Source organism: Coregonus clupeaformis, chromosome 24 (assembly GCF_020615455.1).
Source record: "Coregonus clupeaformis isolate EN_2021a chromosome 24, ASM2061545v1, whole genome shotgun sequence".
Taxonomy (NCBI): domain Eukaryota; kingdom Metazoa; phylum Chordata; class Actinopteri; order Salmoniformes; family Salmonidae; genus Coregonus; species Coregonus clupeaformis.
The window spans coordinates 3,752,179-3,769,641 of record NC_059215.1 but is presented as its reverse complement, the minus strand read 5'-3'; the positions used below and the strand labels follow the sequence as shown (position 1 = coordinate 3,769,641).

Here is a 17,463-nt window from a genome sequence, read left to right as displayed (position 1 = left end):
AAAACTGCATACGGCGTCAGAAACACATTTACTAACCACACACTTTATTTAAAAAATATTACAACTGCACATGTAAAAGTAACAAAGAGAAAATGGACACTTAAAAATCAGTAATACACCTGTGTCATTTTAGAGTAACTTATTTTATACTTAACAAAAATATAAACGCAACATGTAAAGTGCTGGTCCCATGTTTCATGAGCTGAAATAAAAGATCCCCGAAATTTTCCATATGCACAAAAAGCTTATTTCTCTCAAATTTTGTGCACACATTTGTTTACATCCCTGTTAGTGAGCATTTCTCCTTTGCCAAGATAATTCATCCACCTGACAGGTGTGGCATATCAAGAAGCTGGTAACAGTATGATCATTACACAGGTGCACCTTGTGCTGGGACAATAAAAGGCCACTCTAAAATGTGTTTTGTCACACAACACAATGCCACAGATGTCTCAGGTTTTGAGGGAGCGTGCAATTGGCATGCTGAATGTCCACCAGAGCTGTTGCCAGAGAATTGAATGTTAATTTCTCTACCATAAACCATAATATCGTTTTAGAAAATTTGGCAGTACGTCCAACCGGCCTCACAACCGCAGACCACGTGTAACCAGGCCAGCCCAGGACCTCCACATCTTCACCTGCGGGATTGTCTGAGACCAGCCACCTGGACAGCTGATGAAACTGAAGAGTATTTCTGTCTGTAATAAAGCCGTTTTGTGAGGAAAACACATTCTGATTGGCTGGGCCTGGCTCCATAGATTAGGGCCTAATGAATTTATTTCAATTGACTGATTTCCTTATATGAACTGTAACTCAGTAAAATCATTGAAATGGCTGCGTTTATATTTTTGTTCAGTATACATAAAGTAAACAGATATGTATGAAAATCCCCTCAAATAGAAGGTGACATTCTGTACTGTCGCCTCATATTTATATAGCCAAATTAAACATTTTTGCGTCAATGTCCAAATAAATACGTAGAGGAGTGTACATTCACATTTCACTATTGTTTTACTTTCTCCAAGCAGTTAGCTAGTCCTAAGTGGTTACATTTAGAACAAAATGCCCTCTACGGCACACATGGTTGGCTTTATCTGCTGTTCAGTTGTATTGCGCACATTAACCCCTCTTTGCTTGCATTGCATTACTGACACAAGCCCAGATCCACAAAGTTTAAAGCTCAGTTCGACTTGCGGACGCTGACTTTTTTGCGGGTGTTCTCCGTGCAGCGCTCCATGATGAGTTCAGGACTGGGCCGAGGGGGAATGAGGGGAGCCCCTTCCTTCAGCTCGCCCCCCGGACTAGAGCCTGCTGGCTTTGGGATGTTGTCTGAAACAACGCAACACAATAAACCAGGCTTTAGTTAATGAAAGTCAATTGGTAGAGAACTATGAAGGCCTTATATTAGAAACGGTTGGAACTTTTTGAATTCCCACATATATTGATTGAATTATAGCACATACAACATTGTACTGGCAGAGACAAATCATTCAATTGGGGCTGAACTTGCTGATTTCACCTCGGGTTTCTGCCCTCCTCATTAAGAAATGCAACTGAAAAGACAAGATTTGCGTCTTGGAGGTGTGCTTTGATGTGGGTGTGTTTCTTGTGTTTTTTTTTCCTCACATGGGAAGCATTCGTACATTCACTCTGGCAAAACAGTAACACAGTTAGTCACTCACCCGTCTATAACTTGAAAACAGTCTGCTAGGGAGAGTAAAAAGGTTAGAGTGATGTTCTCTCATTTGTGTCTTAAACTAAATACCATGACTGTTTTCTCATTAGCTGGGAATGTTGTTTGAAATGTCTGATACAACATAATTTGGCTGATATCAATAACCTACTGCCCCTTAGAAATAAAAAATGTTGTGTGCAGGTTATGCTATTAGCATGCTAACAGTCATTAAGACAGACTGGCAGCATAGCTAGCACAGCTAGCCATTGCTAGCAATCACTGGTTGAAGTTGATTTTAATGGTAATCACTGGTAAACATTTGAGTTTAATGGAGTTGACTGGTGACTATAATATGAATATTCATCACGACATTTCGACGGGAGCTATAATCCGGTAAAAAACGAAAAAAAGAATATTAAAAAGATTGTGTCGTTGTTGCTTGAATTCAGGCGAAGTTTAACTGTTTTCAATGAGGATAGATTGGCGCGTACCCCAGTCCCGGATGAGTAGTGTCCCCCTATAGATGTAACAGAAAACAATTGTATTCCATTAAGCCCATTTCAGTAATTACCGGAGTGTTTGAAAGGTCATTACAAACGTTTTCACGGTTGTAATGTTAACGGAAAAAACAAATGGCACAAGTGAGAGTAGGAAAGAGTCGCAATAATAAAATGAAAGCAATCAATCCAGTGAAATTGTGGAATTTGCACCCCTCAAACACAGGACATTGATGGCTGAAAATGAGAAATCCTTAGGTGATCGGGGCATGCGCGTTGCTGCTTTTATGGAGTTGGCAATATACAGCTTTGCTCTCTGATTGAAGGCCTTTACTGTGGGAGCAAGCCATAGCCAATTCTACTCCACCGGAGACCTGGCTTCAAATAGTATCTGTATTCTTTCAAACTCTTGGGAGTATTTGCTTGAGCTCAATCAATCTATCAAATTGATTTTATAAAGTCCTTTTTACATCAGCAGTTGTCACAAAGTGCCTGGAGCTGAGCTTGCCTGGAGTGCTACATATATGGGGTTTGAACTTTTGGGACTATTCCATTGGTTCCATTCTGCATTCCAGGCAAGCTCAATAAAGCTTTGAAAGAAAACAAATACAGCAATATTTGAACCCAGGTCTGCCACAATACTGTATAAAAATGTCTGCCTGTATCAAAATGGTATACCTCTGTTCTTCCTCTCCTGCAGGAGGGACTGTGTGGAGGCATTGGAGGTCTTCCTGGGCTGGTTGGGCCAGTCGCCTTTCTGCTGCAGGAAGCGGCGACTGGTCCTGCGGTAGGTGTCCTGGCTGATGCCCTTGCGCCGTTTACCGTGAATACTCTGAGTATTGCGGATTGTAGACCTAAAAGCCAAGAGGAGATATATGTGGAAAGAGGAAGTGAGAAGTTAAAACAAACCCTTAAAAAGAGAATTATCAATATTTTATTTAACCATTATTTTGACAGGGAGTCAATGCCAAGACCAAAGTCTCTTTTCCAGATGAGTCCTGTTTTTGAACAACAATACATATCAAAATATAATATACACATTAAACTTCACATCCATATAAACATTGAAATACACGTTATTATACACAACAATACATGACAAGCAAAACACAATCATAAAAAACAGACATTCTTCAGTAAAAATATCTAATATCAGCCATCTGAAATGCCTTAGAGGTACCAATTCCTCCAATTATAAAGTGTATTGGAGATCATTCCACATGTAAGGTGCAAGAAAACTACAAGCAGATCTACCCAACTCAGTGGAAATTGAAGGGATCTCCAGAGGTAGCCATCCCTGAGACCGGGTCTGGTATCTCGTACGTCCAGTGGTGTAAAGTACTTAAGTAAAAATACTTTGAAGTACTAAAGTATTTTTTGGGGGGTATCTGTACTTTATTTATATTTTGGACTTTTACTTCCACAGTACTCCACTACATTCCTAAAGAAAATATGTACTTTTTACTCCCATACATTTTCACTGACATCCTAAAGTACTAGTTACATTTCGAATGCTAAGGCAGGACAGCAATATGGTCCAATTCACACACCTATCAATATAACGCATCATCCCTACTGCCTCTGATTTGGCGGACTCACTAAACACAAATACTGCGTTTGTAAATTATGTCTGAGTGTGGGAGTGTGCCCTTGTCTGTCTGTCTGTTTTTTGTTTTGATTTTACAATAAAAAATGGTGATGTCTGGTTTGCTTAATTTAAGGAATTTGAGGTAGAATTTACTTTTGTGACAACTGAGCACTTTTTTCACCACTGTACCTAAGTACATTTTAAACCAGATACTTTTAGATTTGTATTCAAGTAGTATTTTACTGGGAGACTTTTACTTGAGTCTTTTTCTATTAAGGTATCTTTACTTTTACGATTGAGTACTTTTTCCACCACTGCATACGTGGTGGACCTTACTTCACGTACCTTATTTCAAGTTAGTAATGAAGTAAGGTACAGCGGAAGTTGATGCAGGAGGGCTTTATAAACAAAAAGAGTGCAATGCATCAATCTACGAGACTTCAAAGAGGGCCAGCCTACTTTCTGAGACAGAATGCAGTGATGTGTACTGAACCTGTCGCCCGTAAAAAAAGCGTAGTGCGCTTTGTCTTTATCCATAGAGGAAGTAATCCAAAATAAATGTCCAGAAGTTTGTAGGCCTACCGTCTGGGTGGTGGTGTCTGTCTTCTTGTTACGTTCTCCTCCGGCTCCATCTCCTTCTTCTCTCCAGTTCTGTGGAGAAACATGGAGGGGAAGTGTCCTGTCTCCTCTCCTTTCCTATCCAAGACGAGATGCACTTAGAAACACTGTGTGTGTGCGTGTGTGTGGCTACATGATACAACAGTAGCTAATATGTAAGCTACTACTGATCCACACAGCTGCCTGCCGGTGGTCCGACGTTCTTACAGAGATTAATAGAGAGCGGGAAGAGTACAGAATCAGCCTACATACCTGACCACCCACCATCCATCCAGGAGCTTGTGAATGACCTCAATAGTTTCCCCCGTCTCAAGAGTCAGCTCATCATCTTGTGCTGCCTTGTAGGCTTTGGTGGTGATGTAGAGTTCTCCTGTGGGGACAAACACACATTAGAATTATGAGCTCTAAGGCTTCACTAGCTTCTCAAAGTTGGTTTAGAATTAGGTTAATATTATACTATGTCGACAGCCAACACAAAACCTAACAAACAAATCACCTGTGACCTCACTGAAAATGGTGTCACATACCAATAGATATTAGATAAAAATATAAAGGACTAAAATTGAGATTGTGACAGAAGATGGCCGTCACCAGCCTCCCTTGCTCTTATTTTAGCTGGAGCCCAAGCAGGTGGTGAGACTTGCCTGTGTAGTTGGGATCAGCTTCTTCAGACTCCTCTGGTCCATCCAGGGGCTCCAGGTAAGAGGCGGGCACCCAGCCCCGCTTGGTCTCACACTGGCAGAACCACCAACCTGCCATGGTAGAGGGGTCAAAGGTCAAGTGAGCGCTAAGCACAGAAACCATGTTCATGTTCAGTAGGGCATGCAATGGTAAACTTTTTAAAACAAAAATGTGTGTTTCTTATTGGGTAGCAGGTACTCTCTCCCTTTTTCAGTCTGTTGTCTTTTGTTTCATGCCTCCTAAACACGACCAAGGAGGAGCAGCAGTAGGTTAATCAGGAACACACTAGGGCCTTTTATCAATAGGATTTGCTCAACTCCTCCATCCTCTCTCGCCTCCTTTTGAAAAATATCAAAGGTAATCGAGGAGAGGCGGCGAGGAGACGGAACGTGGCCGAAAATGCGCTTTTATGAAATAAGACTCCTTCTCCACTCGCGCTTCATCAGGCAAATTACGTTTACAGGGTTGGACCCCAAAATAAACGTGTAAAGTGATAAAAACGAATGAAGTTAGTTGTGCAACACATTTTATAGATAAAACAACAAGTAGCATATTGTTTTTAAACGTGTGCATGAAAGGTGGCTATCGAGGAGAGGAAGACACTAACGAATTGACATCTCCTTGACACGGAGGAGAAAAGGCCCATGTACAGTATGTTGCATCCAGTTCACATTGTCACATGCACACTTTGGCTCAGATTCAGATGGCTTCTGCTCTGACTGGGACCATTCATTTGGTGAGTGATGTTGTGTCTTATTGTCACTCACCGTTCAGGCTTTTCTCCACAATCTCCACTAAGTCTCCAGTATGCAGGTTGATCTCATACTTGGAGGTCTTGCTGTATTCAGCGATCACCCTGTAGCTTTCCAATATGATGGGGCCAGAGATTTCTGATCAGAAGACAAAATGACAATGACAATCTGCAGTAGCTACATCCATTTTTGGACCTACAAATTAATGATGTGTAGCCATAGATTCTTGAAGAATTTAACTTATAAAGGCCTCATGAGCTTAGTTTAACTGGCGTACCCCATCAGAACCCAAAATATAAGCTTGTTTTACTCCAATGTCAGTCCTTGCATCCATATATGAATTTGAGAATGGTTACATTTCTCCAGCCCTATACTTCAGCTTTTTATAGAAACAGAGGCCTTGTTATTGCTTCAACTGCTGATTGCCGCTTTAAATCACTATGGTCAGATCTCTTTATAACAGGACTATAGTACACTAGAGCCCATATTCCCTCACAAGTTTGGCTATAAAAGTGTGTCTATTAATGGGTTAATAAAAAGGTAAAGACAGGGTCTTACCAGAAGTGTTGCCTCTGGCCTTATCCGTGGAGGTCTCATTTATTTTGACTCTACAGGGGAAACATGGATAACTCACTCATTATTCTACACTGAGTGTACAAAACATTAGGAACACCGGCTCTTTCCATGACATAGACTGACCAGATGAATCCAGGTGAAAGTTATGATCCCTTAGTATGTGCAAGGCGCACCGGTTTCAGTGTGTCAAGAACTGCAACGCTGCTGGGTTTTTCACGCTCAACAATTTCCCCTGTGTATCAAGAATGGTCCACTACCCAAAGGACATACAGCCACCTTGACACAACTGTGGGAAGCATGGTGGTCAACATGGGCCAGCATCTCTGTGGAACGCTTTCGACACCATGTAGAGTCCATGCCCCGACGAATTGTGGCTGTTCTGAGGGCAAAAGGGGGTGCAACTCAATATTAGGAAGGTGTTCCTAATGTTTTGTACACTCAGTGCATATCAATCCAGAAGCAAAGGTAACACATTCCAGAAAGTTGTCCACTTCCCTCTTCCCTCGTTCATTTTCATTAATGGATCTGATACAACTGGGTAGGTGTAAGCAATAACTCCACCTAGTTATCGCCATATTGCTTTTGACCCATCCAGTCCTATCAGATCTGGGAAGGGGAGTGAACGATGGGAGAGGGGAGGGAACATCTTCCTGGAATGAAACAGGCTGCATTCTGATTCATTACCCTTCTTCAGAAGTGTGCACACTGTCCTCTTCCCCCGAATGCATTTAACCCCCCCTTAAAGGGCTATTTATACCCTATGGAGACGGACCCAACGGAGTGTAGCTCAGTGTTGCAATGTTGTTTTTCATCACAAAAGGGCCGGCTCCTTGTAGTATGCTCTGACATTCTACGTACTCCCGTGCCACATGAAAATTGTAACGTGCCATATCATTCCTTGTGTAGCCATGGGGGCAGTGGTGTGTAAGCAATGAAGCTTACTTGGTTCCTTGATCTGATCTACAGTGAGGGAAAAAAGTATTTGATCCCCTGCTGATTTTGTACGTTTGCCCACTGACAAAGACATGATCAGTCTATAATTTTAATGGTAGTTTTATTTGAACAGTGAGAGACAGAATAACAACAACAAAATCCAGAAAAACGCATGTCAAAGATTTTATGAATTGATTTGCATTTTAATGAGGGAAATAAGTATTTGACCCCTCTGCAAAACATGACTTAGTACTTGGTGGCAAAACCCTTGTTGGCAATCACAGAGGTCAGACGTTTCTTGTAGATGGCCACCAGGTTTGCACACATCTCAGGAGGGATTTTGTCCCACTCCTCTTTGCAGGTCTTCTCCAAGTCATTAAGGTTTCGAGGCTGACGTTTGGCAACTCGAACCTTCAGCTCCCTCCACAGATTTTCTATGGGATTAAGGTTTGGAGACTGGCTAGGCCACTCCAGGACCTTAATGTGCTCCTTATTGAGCCACTTTTGGGTCATTGTCATGCTGGAATACCCATCCACGACCCATTTTCAATGCCCTGGCTGAGGGAAGGAGGTTCTCACCCAAGATTTGACGGTACATGGCCCCGTCCATCGTCCCTTTGATGCGGTGAAGTTGTCCTGTCCCCTTAGCAGAAAAACCCCCCCAAAGCATAATGTTTCCACCTCCATGTTTGACGGTGGGGATGGTGTTCTTGTGGTCATAGGCAGCATTCCTCCTCCTCCAAACACGGCGAGTTTAGTTGATGCCAAAGAGCTCAATTTTGGTCTCATCTGACCACAACACTTTCCCCCAGTTCTCCTCTGAATCATTCAGATTTTCATTAGCAAACTTCAGACGGGCCTGTATATGTGCTTTCTTGAGCAGGGGGACCTTGCGGGCGCTGCAGGAGTTCAGTCCTTCACTGCGTAGTGTGTTACCAATTGTTTTCTTGGTGACTATGGTCCTAGCTGCCTTGAGATCATTGACAAGATCCTCCTGTGTAGTTCTGGGCTGATTCCTCACCCTTCTCATGATCATTGCAACTCCATGAGGTGAGATCTTGCATGGAGCCCCAGGCCGAGGGAGATTGACAGTTCTTTTGTGTTTCTTCCATTTGCGAATAATCACACCAACTGTTGTCACCTTCTCACCAAGCTGCTTGGCGATGGTCTTGTAGCCCATTCCAGCCTTGTGTAGGTCTACAATCTTGTCCCTGACATCCTTGGAGAGCTCTTTGGTCTTGGCCATGGTTGAGAGTTTGGAATCTGATTGATTGATTGCTTCTGTGGACAGGTGTCTTTTATACCAACTTGACACAACTGTGGGAAGCATGGTAGTCAACATGGTATTTACACCGGTCCTCTGTAGCTCAATTGGTAGAGCATGGCGCTTGTAATGCCAGGGTAGTGGGTTCGATCCCCGGGACCACCCATACGTAAAAATGTATGCACACATGACTGTAAGTCGCTTTGGATAAAAACATCTGCTAAATGGCATATTATTATTATTTATACAGGTAACAAGCTGAGATTAGGAGCACTCCCTTTAAGAGTGTGCTCCTAATCTCAGCTCGTTACCTGTATAAAAGACACCTGGGAGACAGAAATGTTTCTGATTGAGAGGGGGTCAAATACTTATTTCCCTCATTAAAATGCAAATCAATTCATAACATTTTTGACATGCGTTTTTCTGGATTTTTTTGTTGTTATTCTGTCTCTCACTGTTCAAATAAACCTACCATTAAAATGATAGACTGATCATTTCTTTGTCAGTGGGCAAATGTACAAAATCAGCAGGGGATCAAATACTTTTTTCCCTCACTGTATAGGCTATGCATCAGAGTAACCTATTTTGCATTGATAAATAAATAATCTTAGCGACTGTTCAAACAATAAACCAAACAAAAATGTTGCCTTATTAGAATCCCCCAAAAAAAAGAAGTAATAAGTATTGATTCCAGGCTATTGGTAAAAACAGCTGCGAGATATGTGCTTTTCCTCTGTGACCAAATCATGATGACATTCTATTTTTATCTGATTTGGAAGTGAATACATTGAAGCAGCATATCAAATTCAAATCGAGTCAAATTTCATTTGTCACGTGCCAAATACAACAGGTGTAGACCTTACCGTGAAATGCTTACTTACAAGCCCTTAACCAACAATGCAGTTCAGAAAATATTTACTAAATAAACTAAAGTTACAAAAATAAAATAATAATAACAATAATGAGGCTATATACAGGGGGTACCAGTACCGAGTCAATGTGCTGGGGTACAGGTGTGGGGGGGGGTCAATGCAAATAGTCCGGGTGGCTATTTAATTAATTGGGGGTAGAAGCTGTTAAGGAGCCTTTTGGACCTAGACTTGGCATTCCGGTACCGCTTGCCGTGCGGTAGCAGAGAGAACAGTCTATGACTTGGGTGACTGGAGTCTTTGACAACTTTTTGGGCCTTCCTCTGACACCGCCTAGTATATAGGTCCTGGATGGTAGGAAGCTTGGCCCCAGTGATGTATTGGGCTGTACGCACTACCCACTGTAGCGCCTTACGGTCGGATGCCGAGCAGTTGCCATACCAGGCGGTGATGCAACCAGTCAGGATACTCTCGATGGTGCAGCTGTAGAACCTTTTGAGGATCTGGGGACCCATGCCAAATCTTTTCAGTCTCCTGAGGGGGAAAAGGTGTTGTCGTGCCCTCTTCACGACTTTCTTGGTGTGTTTGGACCATGATAGTTTGTTGATGATGTGGACACCAAGGAACTTGAAACTCTCGACCCGCTCCACTACAGCCCCATCAATGTTGCAAATTGGGATAATGTTGTAAATTACACCGGCAAGTATAAGAATACTTGCCAGGGCATATTATTTAATTATAAATCTGATTATTTCACATGGCGATGTGGGAAGCTAATCAACTTCAAAATCACTTAAACTTAGCTTGGCATTAAATAAGCAGCCTATTTTGCATTGATAACGAAATATAATCTCAGCGACTGTTCAAACAATAAACTAAACAACATTGTAGCCTTATTAGAATCCCCCCAAAAGTTATTTTGTTTAGAAGTGATAAGGTTACTCTAGGATATTTGGAAATGTAAAAACAGATGGCCATGTGTTTTTTTCCCTCTGTGACGACAAAAAATGATGACATTCTATTATTAGCTGATATGGGAGCGAATACATTGAAGCAGCATATCAAATTGGGATAATGTTGTTGCACCGGCAAGTAAAATAATATTTTCCAGGGCATATTGTTTCATTATAAATCCGATTATTTCACATGGCGATGTGGGAAGCAAAAAGGCTAGCTAGCTAGCTTGCAGTGTTAAGCCAACTTGCAACAAGAAAACCCCTTGTGAATGTTGCTATTTGGGAGTCTGGATAGGTGAGGGAAGTATCATGTTACCAAAAGGTGCAAGTTGCTCTAAAGTAATCAGACTACACTAAGCTTCAGGGGAGTCATCTGAAGGTAACCCAATAGTGGGCTGTAAAAATTGCACAATGTGCATTGTGGGTAAAAAGTGCCATGAAAAAAGTGACCCCCCCTCCCCCCACCCCTGAGTTTTCTTATCTCTCTCAGATATAGGACAAACACTTCAAAACCTTATTCCTTATGATACATTTTTTAACTGTCTGTTTTGCCATGTACATGTGTTATTCAATGCATTTCTATGGGCTATAGCAGTAAAGGCCAAATTCAATATTTCATTTAAAAAAGATATACCTACAGGGGTCCTAAAATTCTAAATCAAATGGTTAAATGATAAATGTAATGACCATCTTAAAACAATTATATATGTTAGCTTAGTAGATATTGTGATTTAAGGGCTTAGATCTACAACATTGGATTGGCGCATACATGGCTGGAGGGAGTTTCCACCATATTCCTCACACCAGTCCATTCCTTTTAAATCCAGGAAGGGGAGTCTACGAATGCACACTTCAGGAGAAGGGTAGAGAATCATAATGTAGCCACAGTGTTTACAAGTTAGTAGTGAGACATTGCTTGTAGTTGTACTTACACCTGTTGAGCGGGTGGGTTCTCATCCTCCGGTCGGACCTTGAAGAAGTTGCATACCAGCTGGCAGTGGGAGATCTTGGGGGGCAGGTTGATGAGAGATTGGCAGTATTCAGCCAGAGTGCTCTGCCTGGTCTCGGTGCTCTTTTGGCTGTCCAACCACTTTGGCGCTGAGGATAGGAGGGACAGAAGGAAAGGGAAAAAATTAGCAGGCCAATTGAAAACAGAGAACCCTCATTTCTTAAAATGGAATATTCAAAATAGCACACTACAGTGGTGGATGTAGATGTTATATGTTTATCTGTGAAAATGTGGAACTTTGCGTTGGACAAGGAACTAAACGTAAATTGCACATTGCAGTTTCCTCTTAATGTATCACACTGTCATTAAAGCTACTTGTAAATGAATGCTAAGCAAATAGGATTTAGGGAACCAGAGAAGATACTTACAAACCAGGGTCTGCTTTTCAATGTGTTGACACTGTAATTAAACCTGTTTTGTAGCTAAAATCAGATCCTGATCCTACACCTTCCAAATTGGCCAAATCCAGTCAATACATGATATTGGTTAGAGTAAAATCTTCATAGGTATTATGATTTCTGGGGAAGATTCTGGTATTGCATAGTACTTTGAGGTTTGTTTGCAACTTCTGCTTCCCCATGTTGTATCAACACAAGCTTAACCACTTGAGCCCTGTTGAGGGTCCTTGTTGTGTTAGTTCATTTTTCTTTTGTGCTAAATAACCACTAGTGGTCACAGCCTTTGGATTAAAAATATGCTGCCTTTAGGGAGAACTGATAGGGCAAATTGTTTGACCAAAATGTAAAGTGTCAAATATGTAATATGCCGGTCTTACACATACAGAATCCCTACCAATCAGCTTTTAACTGAAGTTGTTTATATACTATAATTGAAGTTGTTTATATACTATATAACTATTTAGACTGCATAAGAATAAGATACATTGTAATTTAAATAATATATTTTAGATAAATAATTTATATATAAATTCAATTAAAATCTAGAAAATAAAAATAAACTCAGCAAAAAAAATAAACGTCCCTTTTTCAGGACCCTATCTTTCAAAGATCATGAGTAAAAATCAAAATAACTTCACAGAACTTCATTGTAAAGGGTTTAAACACTGTTTCCCATGCATGTTCAATGAACCATCAACAATTAATGAACATGCACCTGTGGAACGGTCATTAAGACACTAACAGCTTACAGACGGTAGACAATTAAGGTCACAGTTATGAAAACTTAGGACACTAAAGAGGCCTTTCTACTGACTCTGAAAAACACCTAAAGAAAGAGACCCAGGGTCCCTGCTCATCTGCGTGAACGTGCCTTAGGCATGCTGCTGTCACGTTCGCTTAAGGAGGAGGACCAATGCGCAGCGTTGAATGCGTACATATTATTTATTAAACAGATCACCCGATCAAAACAACGAACGAAACGTGAAGTCCTTCGATACACACAAACCAAAAGGAACAAGAAACCACAACACAAAGTGAAAAGACCGATAGTTAAATATGGCTCCCAATCAGAGACAACCAGCTGACACTCGTTGCCTCTGATTGGGAGTCACTCAGGCCAACATAGATATACAAAACATAGACTTACACACCCTGGCTCAACATAACATAGTCCCCAGAGCCAGGGCGTGACAGTACCCCCAAAGGCGCGGACTCCGGCCGCGCCAAACAACCACAACAGGGGAGGGACCGGGTGGGCACTCCGCCTCGGCGCGGATCCGGCCCGGACATGACCCAGGCACGGGTTGTGCTGGACTGACGACGCACACCCCTGGCTTGATGCGTGGAGGAGGAACGGGCCGGACCGGGCTGACGGGCGCACCCCTGACTTGGTGTGCGGGGAGCAGGAATGAGCCGGACCGGGCTGACGACGCGCACCACTGACCTGGTGCGGGGAGCTTGGATGGGCCGGACTGGGCTGGCGACGCGCACCACAGACTTGGTGCGGAGAGCAGGAACGGGCCGGACAGGGCTGACGAAACGCACCATAGACTTGGTGCGGAGAGCAGGCACGGGCCGTGCCGGACTGGCGACGCACACCACTGGCTTGGTGCGGGAAGCTTGGATGGGCCGGACTGGGCTGTGCGACGCGCACCACAGACTTGGTGCGGAGAGCAGGAATGGGCCGGACCGGGCTGGCGACGCAGCCGCACCACCGTCTTGGCACGGAGAGCAGGAACGGGCCGGACAGGGCTGACGACGCGCACCACAGGCTCGGTGCGAGAGGCAGGAACAGGCCGAACCGTACTGGGGACACACGCCACTGGCCCTATGCAGGGATCAGGAACGGGCCGGACCGGACTGGTAATACACCCCAGTACCTCTCGCCGTGCCTCCACACTTTCCCTCTCCTCTGTGACCAGTGGCCCCCCTTAACCTGGCGGCCTCCTCTGCACACCCGCTGGACCGCCTCCATCGCGGCCTCCGGCTGCCCCGTCGTCCACGTCGTGAGCCCCCCCCTAAAAAATGTCTGGGGTTCTCTCCTCCCCGTGGACCAGGCCTCCCTAGTTCTCGCCAGACTCTCACTCCACTGCTTCAAAGTCCAACCTTTCTGCTCTTCGCTTGGCTGGGCCCAGTTGAGACTCCTACTCCACTGATCCCAGGTCCATCCACTCTCCTCTTCACGCTGCTTGGTCCTGCCTTGGTGGTTTCTTCTGTCACGTTCGCTTAAGGAGGAGGACCAATGCGCAGCGTTGAATGCGTACATATTATTTATTAAACAGATCACCCGATCAAAACAACGAACGAAACGTGAAGTCCTTCGATACACACAAACCAAAAGGAACAAGAAACCACAACACAAAGTGAAAAGACCGATAGTTAAATATGGCTCCCAATCAGAGACAACCAGCTGACACTCGTTGCCTCTGATTGGGAGTCACTCAGGCCAACATAGATATACAAAACATAGACTTACACACCCTGGCTCAACATAACATAGTCCCCAGAGCCAGGGCGTGACAGCTGCAAGGAGGCATGAGGACTGCAGATGTGGCCAGGGCAATAAATTGCAATGTCCGTACTGTGAGACACCTAAGACAGTGCTACAGGGAGACAGGACGGACAGCTGATCGTCCTCGTAGTGGCAGACCATGTGTAACAACACCTGCACAGGATCGGTACATCAGAACATCACACCTGCGGGACAGGTACAGGATGGCAACAACAACTGCCCGAGTTACACCAGGAACGCACAATTCCCCCATCAGGGCTCAGACTGTCCGCAATAGGCTGAGAGAGGCTGGACTGATGGCTTGTAGGCCTGTTGTAAGGCAGGTCCTCACCAGACATCACCGGCAACAACGTCGCCTATGGGCACAAACCCACCGTCGCTGGACCAGACAGGACTGGCAAAAAGTGCTCTTCACTGACGAGTCGCGGTTTTGTCTCACCAGGGGTGATGGTCGGATTCGCGCTCATCGTCGAAGGAATGAGCGTTACACCGAGGCCTGTACTCTGAAGCGGGATTGATTTGGAGGTGGAGGGTCCGTCATGGTCTGGGGCGGTGTGTCACAGCATCATCGGACTGAGCTTGTTGTCATTGCAGGCAATCTCAACGCTGTGCGTTACAGGGAAGACATCCTCCTCCCTCATGTGGTACCCTTCCTGCAGTTTCATCCTGACATGACCCTCCAGCATGACAATGCCACCAGCCATCCTGCTCGTTCTGTGCGTGATTTCCTGCAAGACAGGAATGTCAGTGTTCTGCCATGGCCAGCGAAGAGCCCGGATCTCAATCCCATTGAGCACGTCTGGGACCTGTTGGATCTGAGGGTGAAGGCTAGGGCCATTCCCCCCAGAAATGTCTGGGAACTTGCAGGTGTATTGGTGGAAGTAACATCTCACAGCAAGAACTGGAAAATCTGGTGCAGTCCATGAGGAGGAGATGCATTGCAGTACTTAATGCAGGTGGTTGCCACACCAGATACTGACTGTTACTTTTGATTTTGACACCCCCTTTGTTCAGGGACACATTATTCAATTTCTGTTAGTCACATGTCTGTGGAACTTGTTCAGTTTATGTCTCAGTTGTTGAATCTTGTTATGTTCATACAAATATTTACATATGTTAAGTTTGCTTCAAAAAAAACGCAGTTGACAGTGAGAGGACGTTTCTTTTTTTGTTGAGTTTATATTGAATAAGGTTATTTTCAAAAAATATCAAAATGAGACAGGATGCTATGGTTTACTGATTAGCATTTATACAAAAAAAGAGAAGTACATTTGTCACATGTGGATTGCAGCAGCAGGTGTTTCCTTACGCAAAGCATTAACTGACAACAAACACTACCTAGTCTGTTCACCCAAGTGCATACAAAGCCTAAACTTTTTTTGTTTTCAAATGAAGCAAAAAGGCAAAGGATACTAGAATTACAGCATCACTGCTATAGTAAACTGTAGAGAGATCAATACTTTCTTTATCCATGATTTTCCACCTAGGTGCTCAAAGCGCTTTACATGGTAAGGTGGAAGCTCACCTCATCCACCACTAATGTGTGGCACCCACGTTTGTGATGCACAGCAACCATTTGTGCCAGAACGCTAACCACACACCAGCTATCATTTTGGAGAGGTAAGCCATAGAGCAGATACATGTCCTTACCTGGTAATGCAGGGATGATCCTGTCTTTCTTATCGATGTCACCGGCCTCAATGGGGAACATCTCCATTAGGGATTTCTATAACCCAAACACATTATCAACTAACTGCATATCAGTGGGGGTAGTAGAGAGGCAGTTATTCATCATGGATTTATATAACCTAGGCAGTCAGGCACCATATCAACTGACTGCAGATCAGTGGGGCTAACAGTAAGGCAGGCATTTCACAGCCTTTAACTATATTACAAGCTTTCAGTTATTGAGGTAGCAATGAAATCCCTTCGACTGCTATTTGCATACAGATAAACACTAGACATACACAGCTGTCCAACTTTCCTACTTTTTGCCTCCAGACTATTAAGTTGAGTGAGGCAGAGACTCACGTGAAATGTGTAGATCTCCGGATACCCTCTATAGATCAACTTCTCAGACAGGTTGTTCCATTTCACCATCAGCATGTAGACCTTCCGAGAAAGTAGTCAAAAAGATAAGTGAAGAACAATCAAATGCTCAAAAGCTATTTTGCTCAATTAAAATGTTATCAAAGCAATTTAATGTTAACTAATAATCTTGGTCATTCAAGTTTTTTAAGCAATTGTCTTTAATATTAAGAAGAGACTCTGACTAAGAAGCACTTTGAATAGAGAATCACCATTGAGCATGCTTTTTAAGTCTATGATTAGGCTTAATCTGTGTCTGGGAAAACAACCCCATGCATTAACCTCCACTGAACCATTGGGTATTTTGGTCAACAATGATCAAACTCAAACTCACATAGCGCTGACTGGGGAAGAAGCGTTTCTCAAAGCCCAGAAACTCCACATGCCTGACATAGGTTTCCTCCATTGTGAGATGCAGAAGAGTAATGATCAAGTCCTCAAATGTACTGAGTGAAAAGTGAAAAGGGAAGAGGGCTTTTATAGCAACAGTGTGCACTCAGAAAGCAGCCAGCCCCTGTAGTAGGAGGTCCCCAACAGATACCTTGGGATCCTCACGTAGCTATCACTGGTCATTTACTGAGAAACATAAATAACTTTGGTTGCATAGATCCTTTCAATTGCATCATCCATGAGTTCATTGGGTCAATTCATCATTTCAGAGCTATTTTCTTTATGCATCATCCATGAGTTCAGAGTTCATTCAAAGGCCATCATCTCAAAGCTATTTTCTTTATTTAAGTTATAAAGCTGTCATAGTCAAGAATAGATACAGCGCATTTCACAACATACTTTTTAAAATCTCACTGAGATAACATTTGATTCAAAGAAATAAACAGATCACTGAGCATCTTGTTATTGTTGTTGTGGTTATAGATCTGTATGCACTTACTCATCTACACGCAATACCCCATAATGACAAAATGAAAACATGTTTTTTTTATAAGTTTAACAAATATATATATATATATATATATATATGAAATTCAGAAATATCTCATTTACATACAGTGAGGGAAAAAAGTATTTGATCCCCTGCTGATTTTGTAC

At 43.1% G+C, this 17,463-nt stretch overlaps 1 protein-coding gene across 1 annotated transcript; it reads right to left on the bottom strand.

The window, feature by feature from the left end:
- Positions 1-854: 854 nt before the first annotated feature.
- Positions 855-16,850, bottom strand: LOC121537599 (neutrophil cytosolic factor 1). The gene is made up of 11 exons (XM_041845189.1): positions 16,751-16,850; positions 16,360-16,440; positions 15,979-16,054; positions 11,342-11,507; positions 6,370-6,419; positions 5,827-5,949; positions 5,023-5,130; positions 4,631-4,748; positions 4,343-4,456; positions 2,851-3,026; positions 855-1,329 (listed from the first exon to the last, which is right to left on the bottom strand). Exons 1-11 carry the CDS (start codon positions 16,820-16,822, stop codon positions 1,181-1,183), a joined length of 1,233 nt encoding a protein of 410 aa, XP_041701123.1. The 5' UTR covers positions 16,823-16,850; the 3' UTR covers positions 855-1,180.
- Between the last annotated feature and the right edge of the window lie 613 nt (positions 16,851-17,463).